Source organism: Seriola aureovittata, chromosome 7 (genome assembly GCF_021018895.1).
Source record: "Seriola aureovittata isolate HTS-2021-v1 ecotype China chromosome 7, ASM2101889v1, whole genome shotgun sequence".
Classification (NCBI taxonomy): Eukaryota; Metazoa; Chordata; class Actinopteri; order Carangiformes; family Carangidae; genus Seriola; species Seriola aureovittata.
In genome coordinates this window covers 9139798-9156220 of record NC_079370.1, presented here as the reverse complement: position 1 = coordinate 9156220, position 16423 = coordinate 9139798, and the positions used below count along the sequence as shown (strand labels likewise).

At 42.5% G+C, this 16423-nt stretch overlaps 1 protein-coding gene across 1 annotated transcript; it reads left to right on the top strand.

The window, feature by feature from the left end:
- Nucleotides 1-12971: 12971 nt before the first annotated feature.
- cited4b (Cbp/p300-interacting transactivator, with Glu/Asp-rich carboxy-terminal domain, 4b) lies at nt 12972-15894 on the top strand. The gene is made up of 2 exons (XM_056379965.1): nt 12972-13223; nt 14200-15894. Exon 2 carries the CDS (start codon nt 14209-14211, stop codon nt 14983-14985), a length of 777 nt encoding a protein of 258 aa, XP_056235940.1. The 5' UTR covers nt 12972-13223; nt 14200-14208; the 3' UTR covers nt 14986-15894.
- The last annotated feature ends 529 nt before the right edge of the window (nt 15895-16423 follow it).

Below are 16423 nucleotides of genomic sequence, written 5' to 3'. Positions count from 1 at the left end.
AGATCTAGATAATAACCCAGATCTAGTGAATGAAAATTCTGAATCTGCATTACGCACAGTTGTACTATGTATTAATAGCAACTAACAGTGCATATGGCACCAGCAGCATTTAGAAATGCTTACATCAGTATTTAACCAATAAAATTACATAATAGCAATAGCTGTTGCAAAATAGCAATGAGACAATTCATACAGCCTCTTGAACTAAAAACAATGAATAAATAAATCTATACTTGAGAATAAAAAACATGTAAGATTGTTTGGCCTTGGTATGTGCTCAACATGTTCCATTCTAGTTCCTCCTTTTTTTACAATCAAGTACAGTTTTTTTCATGTAAAAACAGTTGTTGTTGTTGTTGTTGTTGTTGTTGTTGTTGTTATTAGTTATTCAAGGGGATGTTTACACACAACTTCACACACAACCATAGAATTATGCAAAACCTTGTAATTCATTAAAGGCCCTGTCATGTTTCCACATCAGCAAAAGTGAATTTGACTATATGGTTCATTTTTATTCAACAACCTGAGCACTGTTTCAGCTTATGTTGACTCACAGCCTGTTTTGATCTTTGAACACCTCCACTTACAATACAATACAGCAAATACAGCAGAAGCACTGCTAATGGATAATGTGAAATTTATACATACGAGTTTAAGTTTGTTGTTGGAAAATTATGCTTATTCTTAATTTGGTTCTGTAAGTCTGTATCATGCCATATTTAAACAGGCCTGACACACAGTACATGTTTGTGTCACTAACATGTACTCATTTTATTTATTTGTTTTGCTAATCAGTATCATTATAAAAGAGGATCCCTCCTCAATGGTCTGTCAACGGTTGATAATAATAATCAGTGGTTAGCACACTTGCACTAAAGTTGACAATACTTTATACTAGAAAACAACACTTGGACAAAAAGTCACTGAGCTTCAGGCCAATTCACTTAATAACATTCCACAAAGAGTGGAGATCGTGTTTTTACAGTGACATAACAGGAGAGACAGTGGGTGTTTTGTTGTCCCTGTCTGCACAGTTCAGTTGCTTCTGAAGTAAAGCAAGTTTACTGTCTTGTGATTGATTTTGTAAAAGAGGACAGAAGAACAGAAGAATGCGAGTACAAAATAAACAGCAGGTGATGTTATACTGGGAATATACAAATTATAATCTCTGTATATTTTCTAAAGACTGCAAAATGTTTTCAGCCACTCAGCCTTCATCATTGGGTTGGCACATTCAGTCTCATTTAAAAGCAGTGGCTAAACAATTTAATCAGGTGCCTACAATCAATTAGCACTCGGCTATAGGACTAGATCACTTAGAATGAAAATGCTAAAGTGCTGAGCAGCGTATTGCACGGGGGAGTGTAAAAAATGCTGTAATAAAAAATGAGCCCAGCCACCAAACATGTGCAGTGAGATGTTATTTTGGTCATAAACCAGCCATTCTTCCTGTGCAAACATGCCAGTTAAAATTTATTTAGGAGTGTATTGCTGCCGCAACACTGCCATAATCAGAGATTAATGGCCCCCCTTTGCTAACAATGCACATTGTACTTTGAGGGTTTTTCAATGAACGCGTCCACAAAATGTCTTTCCATATGTTTTAGGTATATGTCTTCAATAAAAAAGCTTCAGTGTGCAGCTCAAACAGTTACTCTATGACTACCCAATGCAGGGCACACAAACCTAAAAGCTGTTCATTATGCAACAGTTTGATTACTCTTTTTGAGCAAATGAAAAATGAAAGCATTATGGGCTTTATCTCTCTATGAGAGGAGTGCTCTGAAGAATGTTTTTAACAGTGCTCACTTGTACTCATTCCAGTCCCATGCTATTTTCTCCCCTGACTAAACACCGTGCAGCAGGGTGTAGGTCAAGACAGAGGCAGCAGATAAGAAGGACAGAGGAGAAGAGGGAGAATGGAGGAGGGATGGGAGGGCGTACTCCCTGACCGCAGAGCACAATGTCTTATCTTGTCCTCTGTCCTCCCTGTCGTTATCTCCTGCACATGGACGTAGAGACCGTACACAGCTGTTTTCTGCCAGCAGAAACTGAAATAAGCATGTAGGCCTACTGTTTTATACAAATGAAAGACTTGCATCAGTTTTATCCATTATACTCAAACAGCCAGAGTTGTAAAATAAGTCACACAGAGATAAAACTGCATAAAGGCAACAAATATTTGAGTGAGTGGCTGAACTCAAGTAAAAATCAAGATGTCACTGTGGCTCAAAATCTCACGCCCAAAATGCAAAATGTGGGATTTGGTGTGGCCAGCAGTACTATACCGTACTTTAAAAGTCAGATCTAACTGCACAGTTTGGGCAGAAAACTATTTTTCAGCCATAATAAACAGTTATACTGTTTTAAGAGTAACAAATACTTGTAGCTTTAGTGCCAGTCAGATTAGAAAGTGGCACATAAATCCATTCACATCCATGTGGCGCTAGAAGCTTGATGACATAGTGAATAGAAGTGTTGGACAATGTGTCAACACATTTTGACAAACTGACTGTTTCTCTAGACCCAGCAAAACTTAATCTCACATATTAATAATGATAATCTGTTGGTTATTAAGGTGGTAAAAAAGAATCAACCCTCCAGCCTTTTTAGATATGGAGTATCACTCTTATGAAAGCCCTGTGCAAACTGTTTGGGCATGTGGGGCAATGATAGCTGGACAGGTCTGCTGTGCCTATGGTTGCTAAGCTATGGCTGGACATTCGGGGGCTGGATATAGCAAATGGTTCATTCACAGAAATGTGTTTGTCAACTCACAACTGAATGTCAACTCTTTTCTGGAGCAGCTTATACTCTAGACAGAGCACGGTTACATAACCTATAGCTAATATGATAGCTTCCTCCATTTTCGTCCCTGTTCACTAAGGTCAGCATTGTCAAGACGGCTTACAATTTATCAATTATGCAAATTTTATGCAAAAGTTCAGCACCAACTTACTCCATAAATCCACGGATCACAGCAGTTCTACTGAAATGAACTGTTCACATTTTACTGTTTTGCTACTCTCTGCTTCTGACTGCCAGTGTCTGTAGTATGTGTAATAGTTTAAATATAACTGCACTGTTTACTAAAGTACATTCACTGGAAAAGAAATTATATTTGCAAAAAGTTTAGACAGTTCGGGTATTTTTAATCAATATTTGAAAATGTTATTTGACAGTTTCTTGCAATGCATGGATGTTGTTAAGGATATGTGACAGCCGCCTTTTGGTTTTTATTCTGTATCCTCTGTTTTTGATTCATGGTTTCAAACAGCAATATCCAGGGATGAGCCTAGAGTGGATCTTGGATAAGCCTCTAGCCCTTGGCTTAGGTCCCCACCCCCACCTCTCGAGTGCTCGTTCTCTCTCTCTTTCCTCCTCTCCCTCTCTCAAACAGACACACTCACACACACACACATACAGGGACTCCAAAAGCACTACAGACACTCTTTGCCAATTTAATAAAGAAAGACTTTGTCATGCGTATCTCTCCCACAGCTTCCTGGCCAGAGTGACAACAGTGTGGGTGAGTGGAAAAACAGGAAGAGGACAGGCTGACTATAGGCAGCTCTAGTGGGCAGCGGATTGGCCTGTGTGTTTATGTGTGCGTGTGCTGAAGCCTGTGCATGTGTATATACACCATATGTGTTAACCTGCTAGGACACGTGCTCACCAGGACATTTAGCTGGGATGGTGGTGTAACACAGAAAGGCTCCCCGGTCAGGAAGGAGAACTAGCTGTTTCCTGGTGGGGACATCAAGCTTTCAGCACCTGTGTAGGAGTGGGATATGGCTCTACCATTAGCACTGGCCCAATGTGAACAAACTAATCTTTTCTACTGAGTTTGACATGAATTGAGTTCACACAGGTACATACTGCCTCCAGGAAATAGCCGTGTGCTCGCACTCTAACACCGACAAAAGCTTTTACGTTCTCCTGCCTACTCGCCTTTTATATGCTACCAAACACTGTGCTTGACACCTCCCATACATGCCAAACTGCAGCCTGTATGCCAAAGAATGCCAAAGAGACTGGGAGCTTCAGGGCTCACCGCATTCATTCATGTACCACAGCCAGAAAGTAGACTCAGTGCTTGTTAGCCTGTTAGCCTGTGGATATTACTCCTGATTCCTGCTGTCTGCGAAGGATTCGCTGCTGCAGTTCAGTTAAGTTACACAACCTTTAGTGCCTGTGAGTATTAATGATTGTTTTGCATTTTAATTTAAACACTTTTATCGTCTCCAGGTTTTTTTTTAATTTCTGCTACTGATACGAGTTGGTAAAGATTTATTTATTTACTGTAAAAACACACTGTACAATAAACACTTCTTGAGTTCAAGAAGTTATCAGCTACATGTAGCCTGCAGCTCCATATTTTGAGAGGATAATATTGTTTTACTTGTATTCAGTACCGGCAGATCATGTTATTGTGTCCTGCAGGCCACAACGTTGTGGCCTGAAAGGTGCACAACACCAAATACTGGAAAACTTTAAATACTCGATACATCAAGAGATCCGCACCAAGTATATGCCAAGGGAAAAACCACTAACCATTAACGGACCTCATGATGGGAAGACCAATGGACAAAGACCATAGGGGGAACTTCGGCCAGGCACAGAGCTTTTCGGGGAAGTCAATAATGCATGATTTGTGTTTTCTTGGTAGTACAGCATGATTGCTTTCCTGAATGTCCCTCTGGGGGAAGAATACTTCTGAAAATGTACAGATCCTTCAGCTGCTATCGAATACACTCTAAAAGATACAACCTTTTAGAACTTAGTTGTACTTTTATCACCACCCCAGAGACCAAAGGTAGCCTGTCCTACCCTGTATTTTAGTGTATGAGCAGACCACCACTGTAATTCTGCAATATTTTCCTCAGTCACCCACACTTTCCCTCCTAATTATTTTGCTGCTGTCAAAGACGTTGTAACCAACTGCTTGAATACTAACTGTGTGTCCAAACAGATTTCTGCTGTGAGTGAGTCATTTGGTAAATATAGGGAGTGACAGCACTGACTTTCAATTTGGACTCAGCTGTTTAGCAGTCTACTTGGGACACACAAACACGTGAACATGATGACAGACGCACACATGCACGCACACACACATGCACACACGCACACACACACACACACACACACACACACAGCTGTCAGTGGCTTGGGTGTTCTGAAAAGACATTTGAATTGTGCAGTGCGTACATGTAGCAGATGAAACTGCACTGTGCAAACATGGCGTGACATGAGACCGTGGCTTGAAAATAGGTCATTTCATAGGTTGTACAGCGTTTGAACTGCCTCAAGTGTTATTGCACCAATGTATCAGTAGATGAGACCTGCTTTTGCTTGACAGCCAGAGAGGCTCCCCAGATGGTGAACAGAAAAATGAAATTATGCCCAGAACAATCCAGATCATTATTGTCCACAAAAGGCTGTTAGTTCCTGGTGTTTTTGTGAAAATGAGCTACAGTCAAATCTGCCGTACAGATCACTGTCATATTTCCGCCTTGAGATTTATTTTAGAGTAGTGAACAAAGCCAACTCTGAATCCCTTCTGAGAGTGGCAGACGCGGGCATTAAGGCCACAGGTACATGCGCATGCATGTGTGCGGGCAAGTGCACAATCCTTGGCTGCATGCGTGTGCAGAGGGTGTTATGTTTGTAGGGAAGAGTGTCACAGGGCGCTTCAGCCCTGCCACAAACACAACTCCTCCTGACATCTGTGAGTCAATTAGCTGACTGAAGAGAAAACATCCCTGCCCCCTCTTTCCCACACCCTCCCTTCTCCTCCATGCATCCCTTCCTCCACCAACCAAACAACTCCAACCAGCCAGCCAGTCAGGCAGCCAGTTAGGTAGTGTAGCATAGCAGCTCCTGTCTGCCCTGGCTGGTGTGAGGCACTGGGGGAGGGGCGCTAGTCAGGGCCGGGGGGGTGGGAGGGTAGTGGGGGTGATGAGGTTGGATGTCAAGAATGTGGCTCATGGTCTGCTCTTTTGTGTATTTTGTGCAAGATGAATAGACCCATGGCAGGCTGGGGTGCTAGTCGGCCGCAGTTCCCCGTTGATTTGTGTGTTAGAAAAGCCTGAAGGCCCTGGCCTGCCCCTCTTGAAACGAGACAGACGGCTAATGAAGGCTGCTGGGTGAACAACTTAAACGCCCACTACATATAGACATAACTATTTCAATGTGTTATTTCCTCCTTGGCTCATTCTTGTCCCAGGATTGCATATAGCTTCATTATCTCTCTTCTCTACTGTCCATCTCTATCTCTCTGCCCATGCCTCCCAGAGCCCCCTATCAGGACAGTTATTGTTTGCTAAGCTGGTGTGGGGGCTGTTCTTTTTTGTGCCCGGTGCATCCCATATTCTGCTCCCCACTCGTCCCCAATGCCCTCCATGTCCTGAGGCTACCGCTATGGAAATACGTATGCTTCAGTCACATTGCTAATTATTTAAGAGTCGTCACCTCATTAACAGTGCTGGGAGATAATGAATGATTAATAGGTCATTCTTCACATCGTCACTGTGTTCTCCCACTCCCTCCTTCCATAAAAGCTACTTGTTTGACGGGTTGGGCGAGCTCCTGTTGTCCATTTAGCCTGTGCATCCCCCACACTCCTGCTCTGTATGTGCATGTTCCTAGAGGTAACTCGAAACGTCATCGGTGGCTGTAAGACAGGAAGTGCAGTGAAGGGGACATGATTAGTGTTTGTGTCGACAATGATCCCTCAGGCTAGTAAATGCTGAAGAATGGTGTTGCCTGGAAATGCAGGCAGTGGGCTTGTGGTGCTGACTGTAAATGACTGACACTGCTTGGTAATGAGCCAAGACTGGATACATGAAACCAAGGAGAACTCCAATCGTGTTTGTATAGCTTACATTAAGTCACCACTGGAGACAGTGAACACCTGCAGGCACTAACACTACTTATCATGTCTTTGCTATCATGGTAATACTCAGCTGTAGCAGGGAAATTGTTGCAGTGGTTATCTGGTGCCTCAGACGTCCCTCCATGGACTCGGCTTTCTTAGCTAACAGGAACTTTGCATTCTTTTAGACATTATGATAACTCTCTTCCTTCTACCACTCAAGGCCTCAGTATGCTTTATCAAAGTCATGTGACCTACCACCTGACCACATCTAAAGGCAAAAGTGTTTATACCTGTTCCGAATGGCCACACTCGCAGCTGTGGGCAAAGAGGCCTGCTGTCACAGAGAGGGGAGGGGCTGGCAAATGGGAAGATAAATCAGACAAATGGGGATAATGGTGCATAATTTTGGACAGTCTGTCCTCTGTGGCAAACGGAGTGTTGAGCTTGGGTTTGTGGATGTAGTTGTGTGAGGAAAGAGAGAAGAGGACTTTAGGGGGAGGTTCAGTCAACAAACCAGGCTTAACTCTTGACGCAAAGCAATGTCATTGGTCAAAAAGGCACTAAGTTGGCAAAAAGAGCACATTCCTGGTGGCACATTGAATGGCACATTTGTTTACCTCGCAATCATTGTGGCAAAAGATGCAATAGTTATTGTGGAGATGACTTTCAGTTGTAAAACCCTATCTGAGTTATAAAAAAAATAAAAAAATACTGTGCACTGTTTTGGTGCCTGATAAGCCTTTAAATTAATCTGTCATTCAAACTCAACTTCCAAGATTGTATTTCATTGTTTCATCACACCTTACAAAAACTAGTTCTTTTCTAGCATAATCCAGCCCTTAGTTTGACACCTCTGCACACAGACATGGAAAATCGCTGCATAAAGTTGGCATGATTGTTTGGGGAGACTACAGAAAATTGTCAGACGGAGCCCTCACACATCCATGATTCTGCTGTCACAAATGCTGTTTCAGATGCGACATATCAGACGATTTGACAAGCGTATTCTTTGAAGCATGCTGAGACCCTTAAGGCATCAGTAGAGGGAACATTGCGCTGTTAACCTACACTGGAATGGTGACTGTGTCTCGCCTCTCTCTGTGCCAACAGGATTTTCGTGCCGTCTTTGAGTGTGGTCGTCCAGAACAAATATAAACACTTTTGCCTTCCAACGTGTCGTCCACCCATGTATAAACCAGTTCAATTACAGCATACCCCCCGCCCTTTTATTGCGGGGCTGTGCAATAATTTAATATGGCCAAATATTGCCTCTCTGTGGGATCCTATTTTGTATATGACTTTACCATGTTATTATTATACAGGCATCTGCTCATTTGTCCAAATCAATACATCTGAACAAGCTGTAATTAAATAAAAAATAATAATTATTGCACATTTTGGTTAATGTGTGTGAAGAGTTTTGTGCTTCATAATATGTAACAGTGGAACCGAGTTAATTGCATTAAGCATCGGTTTGAGTATTATATAATTTTACATTCATCGGCCATATATTTATTCACTCTTGTGATATTGATTTTAATTATATTGTCCAGTCAAACAGGACTAACCTATTTTTTCCCTTACAGACCAACTAGGAGCCCATTCATACCAGCTACATTCTCACATTGTCTCGACTAAATCTTGTTAGAAGTCAAGTAGCGATCAGTCCTATTGTGACTTTTCAAGGCGTATGAAGTGTGTCAAAACAAGCCAATCAAGCACCATCAAGCACTCACAGACTGAAGTTCTTCATGGCTGCTGAAAAAGTGTTCACTTAACTTTACATGGAACAATCACGAAAGTTGTTGGAAAGCTCCTTTAATGTGTTACCTTCTGACTACCCCCATCCAACCAAATCACTACTTTCTCTCAAGTGTCACCCCCGCTTGTGGCCTCAGGTCTGTGAGTGGCAGTTACTGGGTTTCTCCCCCCTTCCTCCCTCGCAAAGTCCCTCACCCACTTCTCCCCCACGGTATGTTTGAGTCAGACCCTCCCCCACTCCCTCCCCCGTTAGCCTTGACTCAGGCTTATTGCCCTCTCTCAGCTGCTTGGCTGAACAGTGACTGTTGATTGGTGGTTGAGATGGAGAAGGAAGCCTTGGGAGTATTTATAGAGACTAGAGACTCTCTCATTTACCAGAACAATAACAACCCTCCCCCACACAAAGAGAGAGAGAGAGAGGCAAGCTGACTTTTGGTTTCACATCTTAGGGGAAATGTGCATACTAGGACATACTTTGTCCTACTGAATAAGGTGGCTGTCAGTTCATGTTGATGCTGTGTGCCATTAATAGGTTTAATGTTATATAGTTCATTCATGTCTTGGATTAAGGTCTTGAGAGCAAACTTCTGGGATGCTTTGAAAAGTGTTTTATGCATTTGTATTCAAGCATTATTTTAAGCATGTTATAATAGTCTGGTTTACAAAAAGTGAGTGCAACAAGTGAAAAGTATTCAACTCAGACATCACCAATTAGAAGCAGCAGAAATTAATGGTTTAATGTTTTTTTTATTTCCATTAACTGCTGGGGCCCCAAATAATTTCCAGGTATTAAAACATACAGTGAGTATTTGCTTTACCTGAGATGAGCCAACAGACCGTATATCAGAAATTGTTCCCTATACCAGCAATGAAACAAGTGAAACCGGTGTATTTTAAGGCTGCATTTTCTGAGTACTCAGTCATATGGCTACACCTCTATAAACCCACATGTTTGTACCAGCTATAAGGCTTGATACACTGCGAACATTGCCAGTCATTACTGGCAGGCAGAGACAGTCCTGGGAGGATTAGTCAGGTAGGTAGGATTGAGTCAGCTGGTCTTAGATCAGTGGCTATTAGTTGTTTGTGACAGAGATTAAAGATGACTGGAGTGATTACCTCAGTATCTGCTGGTTGATGATTACTGTAGTGCGTGGTGCAAAGCGTAGCTACCCATCAGTCTGTCCATCTAATCTTCCAGTTCTTTAAACGCATGATAAGTCATTCATCTCAGCCGGCAGATCATTGAAAGAGGTATTACTGCACAGAGTAAATGCAGTAAAACTCACACAGGGTTTGGTATAAAGCATTGCAGGAAGAGCTAATACTGTAAGCAAAGTAAACAAATTATATCATGAGGGAAACTTCAAATAAGTTTCTGGTAATGAAACCACAAACTTAGTTGTAATGTATCTCCTAGAAATATTTGCACTTTGTGTTAAATACAAAAGGATTTTGTGTATTTGTGGATCTTAGTGTATCTTTTTTTCATGTAACTTTTTTGAGTATAGGTCCACAGGATGTCATATAAATGAATAATTTTCTAGTTTCCAGGGAAACTAAGAATATCTTGCACCTATAACAACTGAATTTCGGCATACAATGACAACAGGCTCTTCATATTCGAAGAATTGAAACAAAAATACAAAATTTCTAATACTAATTTTTCAATTTAGAAGAATTTTATCATTAAAACACACCATAATTCTTCTAGCAAATAACTATCCTTTATTCATTGCTACTTTCTCACCCCCCAGGACTCATCGGAAAGTAGAAGACTAGCTTAGAACAATGATGTGGGAGAAAAAAATAACAAATGCAGAGTGGAACTGTTTATAATCACAAGTTTTAACTATTAAAATCACAGTACCTACTGAGAATGAGTTTGCTATATTCAAAACAGAATAAATATAATGGATAAAAAAAAAAAAAAACAATCCCATTGCTAGCTGTTAGCTAACCTTTACCAAAGATACAGGGAATCGGTAATGAGCAATGCAATTATATGGCCCATGGCGGAAGCAACACCTTTTCAGAGACTGTTCATCTCGTGCACAAGCAGGACAATGCACATGCACAGCTGACATAGATCTCTTCTGTCATTATCTCTGTTTGGTATGTACACGAGGGACCAACAAAACAGAGTTAGCTTGTTGACTGGCTGCCAAAAGGAACATCTTGTTCCACCATTTCCTTGTTCTTTAGTTGTGGGTGTCACGTTTCTTGAAGCTTTTCCTCTACAAACTTGCAGAACCACACACTTCCCAACACTGGTGAGGGGCAATGAACACTGGCCTCTACAGACTGTCTGTCGGCCTGAAGTCTGACATGAAGGGCCTTGGAGCTAACAGGCAGGAAGTTGGAAGATTGCTGGAAGTAATGCAGTCACCCCAGGCAGACAGTGGTAATAAAATGCAGGCAGATGATGCACCAACAGAGTATGTCAACTGTTATGACCAAGCCCAAGTAGGTAGGGCGGAGCTGTGCTCAGACTGGTGTCGAAACTAACTTACCGGCTGCGAATATTATCTGCTGTGAGAGTTGAGGCCTGTTGTGCTCATCAAAAGTTGAAAAGGCTCATATTGATTTGTTGAAAATATGAGAATACAAATATGTGAAGCTAAACGAATACTTTGTTCACTGGTTAAAACTGTGTGAAATCAACTCATCATGCAACAGCAGCATCTTTATTGCATGTTTTACAGTATGGCACTGTGATGTGTCCAAGCTGGGAATGGAAGCAACACTTACAGCCCATTGTCCCTGTAAACACAGCCGCATGAACTCTCTCTCTTTTGCGCTCTCTCCTTGAAATGCAAACACACATGCACACTCTCGCATAAGCGTAGAAATCAATACATGGCTTAAGGCAAGGTGTGCAGAGACTCCTCCCCTAAACCATAAACTACAGTCTGAAATGTGGATAAGTCTGTTAAACATACACAATATATAGAAAAATACAAAAAGGTATTTCAGGGACAGGACTGCAGTGTATCCTTCACCTAATTACGGCAACACAATGGATATATAATTACAAAACGCATATCTTCCGCCACAATCATGGCTGATTGGAATTTCATGCAAATATCTTGGGTTTTAAACAGACACAGTGATGTGATTGGTGAGCTCCAGAAGGTTTGGGCATGTTGCCTCGGCTCTTTAATGCAAATGACACTATTAGGAGTTTTTGGCCCTGGGATAAAACTAAAGACTGTTTTGATACATTTTAAAATGTTTGTTTGTCATATGGTCACAGTAATCCTACACAGCACATATGCTCTGCCAAGTCTGAGTGTTCATCACAGTACAACCAAAACTTATGTTGATTCGGTCTTTTGTTTGGCCTGACTGGCTGGGTGAGTTTCTCAGAAAGCACCCACACCTGGGAGTGGCTTATTAACACTAGCTTAAAGTGACCGGACAATGTCAAACAATGACAAACGCCTGCCAGCGGTTGCCCATTTATAGACGAATTCCCCCAACAATAGATTGGCTCGTTCTCCCAAAGTGGTTCCATTCATTTGCAATTGCAGGCAGGAGGCCTTCGTCCTGAAGTGGGCAATCAAGAGACACGTGCATCTGCAGAGTGGAGGTGCAAACACACACAGAAAGACACACACACACGCCTGCATCCATAGTCCGTACACGTAAACGAGGCAAACGGGCATCCATGCACAGCAGTAGTTACACTGCTGCTGCAGCCAGTGTGGCCTAGAATAGCACACAGGCTACATTCCTCTGCCCTCCCTCCACTGCCTGGCTGAGGCGAACACACAGCAGACTGGTGGGTCACATGGACCAACAGTGATCTCAGTCATCCTGGAGATGAAGTGTGCATGCACATACCAGACTAACACTCTTGCTACACCACACACGCATAGGCCAAATAGATAAGTAGGTGCAGCCAAGTTGAAAACTAGAATTTCTACTCCGGTGTTATGGAGTTTTGACACTCACTGTCAGATATAAGCATGCATGCTGACTTCTACACACGTGCATTAGAAAATACAAACAAACAAAAAAACAATTATCTATCTATCTATCTATCTATCTATCTATCTATCTATCTATCTATCTATCTATCTATCTATCTATCTAAATGAATAAAACTTAATGACAGCACTTGTATTTCACTAATTCAAACACAACAGCAGCGGACACTTATGAAGACAAACAAGATGTCCAAATATTCCTTCAAAAAGAAACAGTGGGGAGGAGGGTATTTAAATTGGCTACTGTGTCACAGCTCTCCAACAGCCCTTTTTTTTCTACGCCCATGCACAATTATATTAAGTAGGGCCAATAGGAACAAAGAAGAGGCAGGACCGAGGCTCCACCTCTCCCCGACTGCCTTCCTCTGAGCTTTTTAGATGTACATAATCCCTGAGTTGACCCAGAAAATAGGCAGTCGTTTCAAGATCTGATGCGGCAGTCTTTGTGCACACCGTCCCCGCTTGAGCATGAAGCGTAACCCTGTGGAATACATACTGTAATTCAAAGGAGCTTTACCTTGCAGAGGATAACTGTTTTTAAAAGACGGAGCTGAAGCAAGTCGCGCAACTTTGTGAAAACGGAGCGGATACGGGTAAGTGATTTTTATCGGCTTTATTTTTTGGAGAAATTGGGGGGTTTTGGTGTGTGGTGGTCTCAGGGACTGCTACTGCTACTGCCGCTCCATTGTTTGCATTCCCCTGTTTCAAACTCGAGATGAACAAAATGGATAATATCACTCCACAACGTCGGGGGGGAATTATTGAATACAAACATTTAAACACATCGAGACAATGTAAGCGGAGAAACGCGAAGCCTTTGTTGAATTTTCTGCCTTGTTAGAAATGTGGTGATTCAGCTGTTGGGGAGATGTTGCATGATGTCAGTGTTCTTTGTTGCAACCTTACGTGCGTAAAATGTAACAGATTTTTCTGCCTCAGCTGACATGCAACATAGATGGGATTTAAGCGATGTATTACGCGATGCACGTATTTTTCCCGTGTTTTGTCGATCCCTTCCAGGACGAATTATCCGGCTGTAAAATGCACCCAAACAGTGTATGTTAACCTGTAATTTCAACCTGGGCGTTCATACCTTGGCACAAAGAGGGGAGGTTTTAGGAAGACTAAACACACCAGGAAGGCTTCCAGTGTTCGCCAATAGGCAAAACAATCTTGCAGATATTTTTTTTCTCGGAAGCGTTTTCGGTGGGTGAACTTGTGGTGGAATTGTCACGTTAGAAGGAATTTAAAAAAAAAAAAAAAAAAAAAAAAAAAAGGAAATACATCTTTGTTTCATTTTCAACGAAGGTGAATGATGTGGTCACTGTAAAAGAATCAATAGACAGGATATGACATTGGTTTGGAGAACAGCAATGTACATCACACATGGCAACATTAACACTATTGTGTATCTTAAACCAGTTTAATACTGGTTCACATGGACAGCTAACTATGTGCATGTCAAGCCAGAATAAACCCTGATCACCATACTCTGAAATGTTGTTACTGGTTCCAAACATCTTGTTTGCTCCTTGCATTGTCCTAACAGTGTCTCCTCTCTTCTCATAGACAGGAGGCATGGCAGACCATCTGATGATGCCCATGAATCACAGCTCAGCGGGCGCCAGTCTCCACGGTTACAGGATGGGCATGAATGGCGGCCTGCAGGCAGGTCACCAGCAGCATGCCAACCAGCAGGGCATGCGGGCGCTGCCCAATGGCCAGATGATGCACTACGGTGGTGCCCAGGCCAACATGGAGACTGCCATGAGGCAGCGGCAGGGCATGGTGGGCGGACCCATGAATGGACAGCTGAATGGGGCCCAGATGGGTCACCACCAGATGACCTCTGGTAACATGATGTATAATGGCCAGCCCCAGCAGCAACAGCATCACCCTCAGCAGCAGCATCACATGCATCCACAGCAACACCAGCAACACCAGCAACAAGCCCAGCACCCACAGCAGCAGCAGCAGCAGCAGCAGCAGCAACAACAGTTCATGAATGGAGGGTTAACATCCCAACAGCTCATGGCCAGCATGCAGCTGCAGAAACTCAACACCCAGTACCATGGACACCCACTGGGGCCTATGGGTGGGAACCACATGGGGCCCACGGCCCAGTACCGCATGAACCCGGCCCAGCTGGCTAACATGCAGCACATGGCTGGGCCAGCCCTGGCCCTGAACGGCATGGATGCGGATATGATCGACGAGGAGGTCCTGACCTCGCTGGTCATGGAGCTGGGCTTGGATCGGGTCCAGGAGCTGCCAGAACTCTTCCTGGGCCAGAATGAGTTTGACTTCATCTCAGACTTTGTCAGCAAACAGCAACCCAGCACCGTTAGTTGCTGAGAGGACCTGATTTGCAAAGGGGCACAAATGGACACAGAAGAGTGAGAATTGTCCAGGATGGTTGAAGGGTGCTCATCTCTTCACTTTTTATTTTGTGAGCACCTCCCTTTACAACTAAACCAAGTTGCGGCACAGGGTGCACAGAAGAGAACTCTGGATATCCACAGTGAACGCACAGTGCTTGAGTCTCACACGTGCTAGTGGCCAGAGGGTGGCTGGCTTTAAGGCCTAGTTCTGCTTCTCCCATTTTCCTGGACATGAATGTAACAAAGAAATGCTGAAATTCTTAAAAGCCACTCTGAACAATGCTATGACACTGTGTAGCCTCGAAGCTTGGACTCCATGACAGTTTACCAGTAAAAAGGTGTATTTATTTATTCCTATCTGAGAAAACTGATATAAAGAACAACCACCTTCTCCATTTTGGGAACCAAGTGGCTTTAATAATTTTTTGTTCTGAGAGTAGGATGGGGAGGAAATTAAATTCAAGTTCACTGCTCATGATTTTTTTTTCCCATTCTATTTGGCCTAGTATTAAAAATAAGCTCAGATGACAAGGTCATCTAAAAAGAGCCTGAATTTTCTATCACAAAAGTCAGACATGACAGAAGTACAATGGTAACTCATTTGAATGGGAGTCTCATCCAGATTTTAAAAATGGTTCACTTTTGTTAAAGTGCTGCCTTTTTAGATGTGATGTTCTCGAAAATCTCCTGCTTGTACTGTATGAAGCTGTATAACTCCAACGTGTCCACACTGTTGTGTTCTATTGGAGACGTAGAACCGCCTTAATCACGCAGATTCTTATTTATTGGTTGTTTATATTGTCCCCTTTTTGTGGTCAAGATTCGGGGGGGTTGGTCTTTGTGAAAGGGGTTTTGAGGATCAATAAAGATGGCCTGGATAGAAGTGTGGCCTGCTTTTCCATTCATTGCACAGCTCTTCCCCCGGGCAGTGGAGAGCTAGCTAAGTGCTTAGGTTAACCTGTGGGTGAAGGGAAACCACAGTTTCTTTTAAGTCTGGGATGGAAATGTTTAAACAGATGCAATATTTATGCTTTTGAGAAGGATATCTCCTCTATGTCAAATCTCCTTGGGTTTCAGTAGCCAATCTTTTCCTTAATTCACCCTTTTCATCGCCAAAAAAAACCAGTGTCACTAACAGGGGTATGATTGACATATGGTGATAATTACATGTTTTTCTCACTGGTTAGAAAAAGAGCAGCTGTATTATATCAGAGTAGATCTGATATGACATGCCAGGTAGTAATATCCAAATGGGATTTACCGTTTAACATTTATTCTGTGGTGATTAGCTAAACAATTGCCATGCATTGACATTAAAGGCGGAGAAAATATTCCCACAAAGGTCGGTGGTTTTACAAAAGTGGCATTTGAATAACACTGGTTTCTCTCTAGCACCCCAAACATTTGTTTCT

What these genes read in the sequence shown, in the direction of transcription:
- cited4b (XM_056379965.1), top strand. Translation starts at nt 14,209, where the DNA reads ATGGCAGACCATCTGATGATGCCCATGAATCACAGCTCAGCGGGCGCC.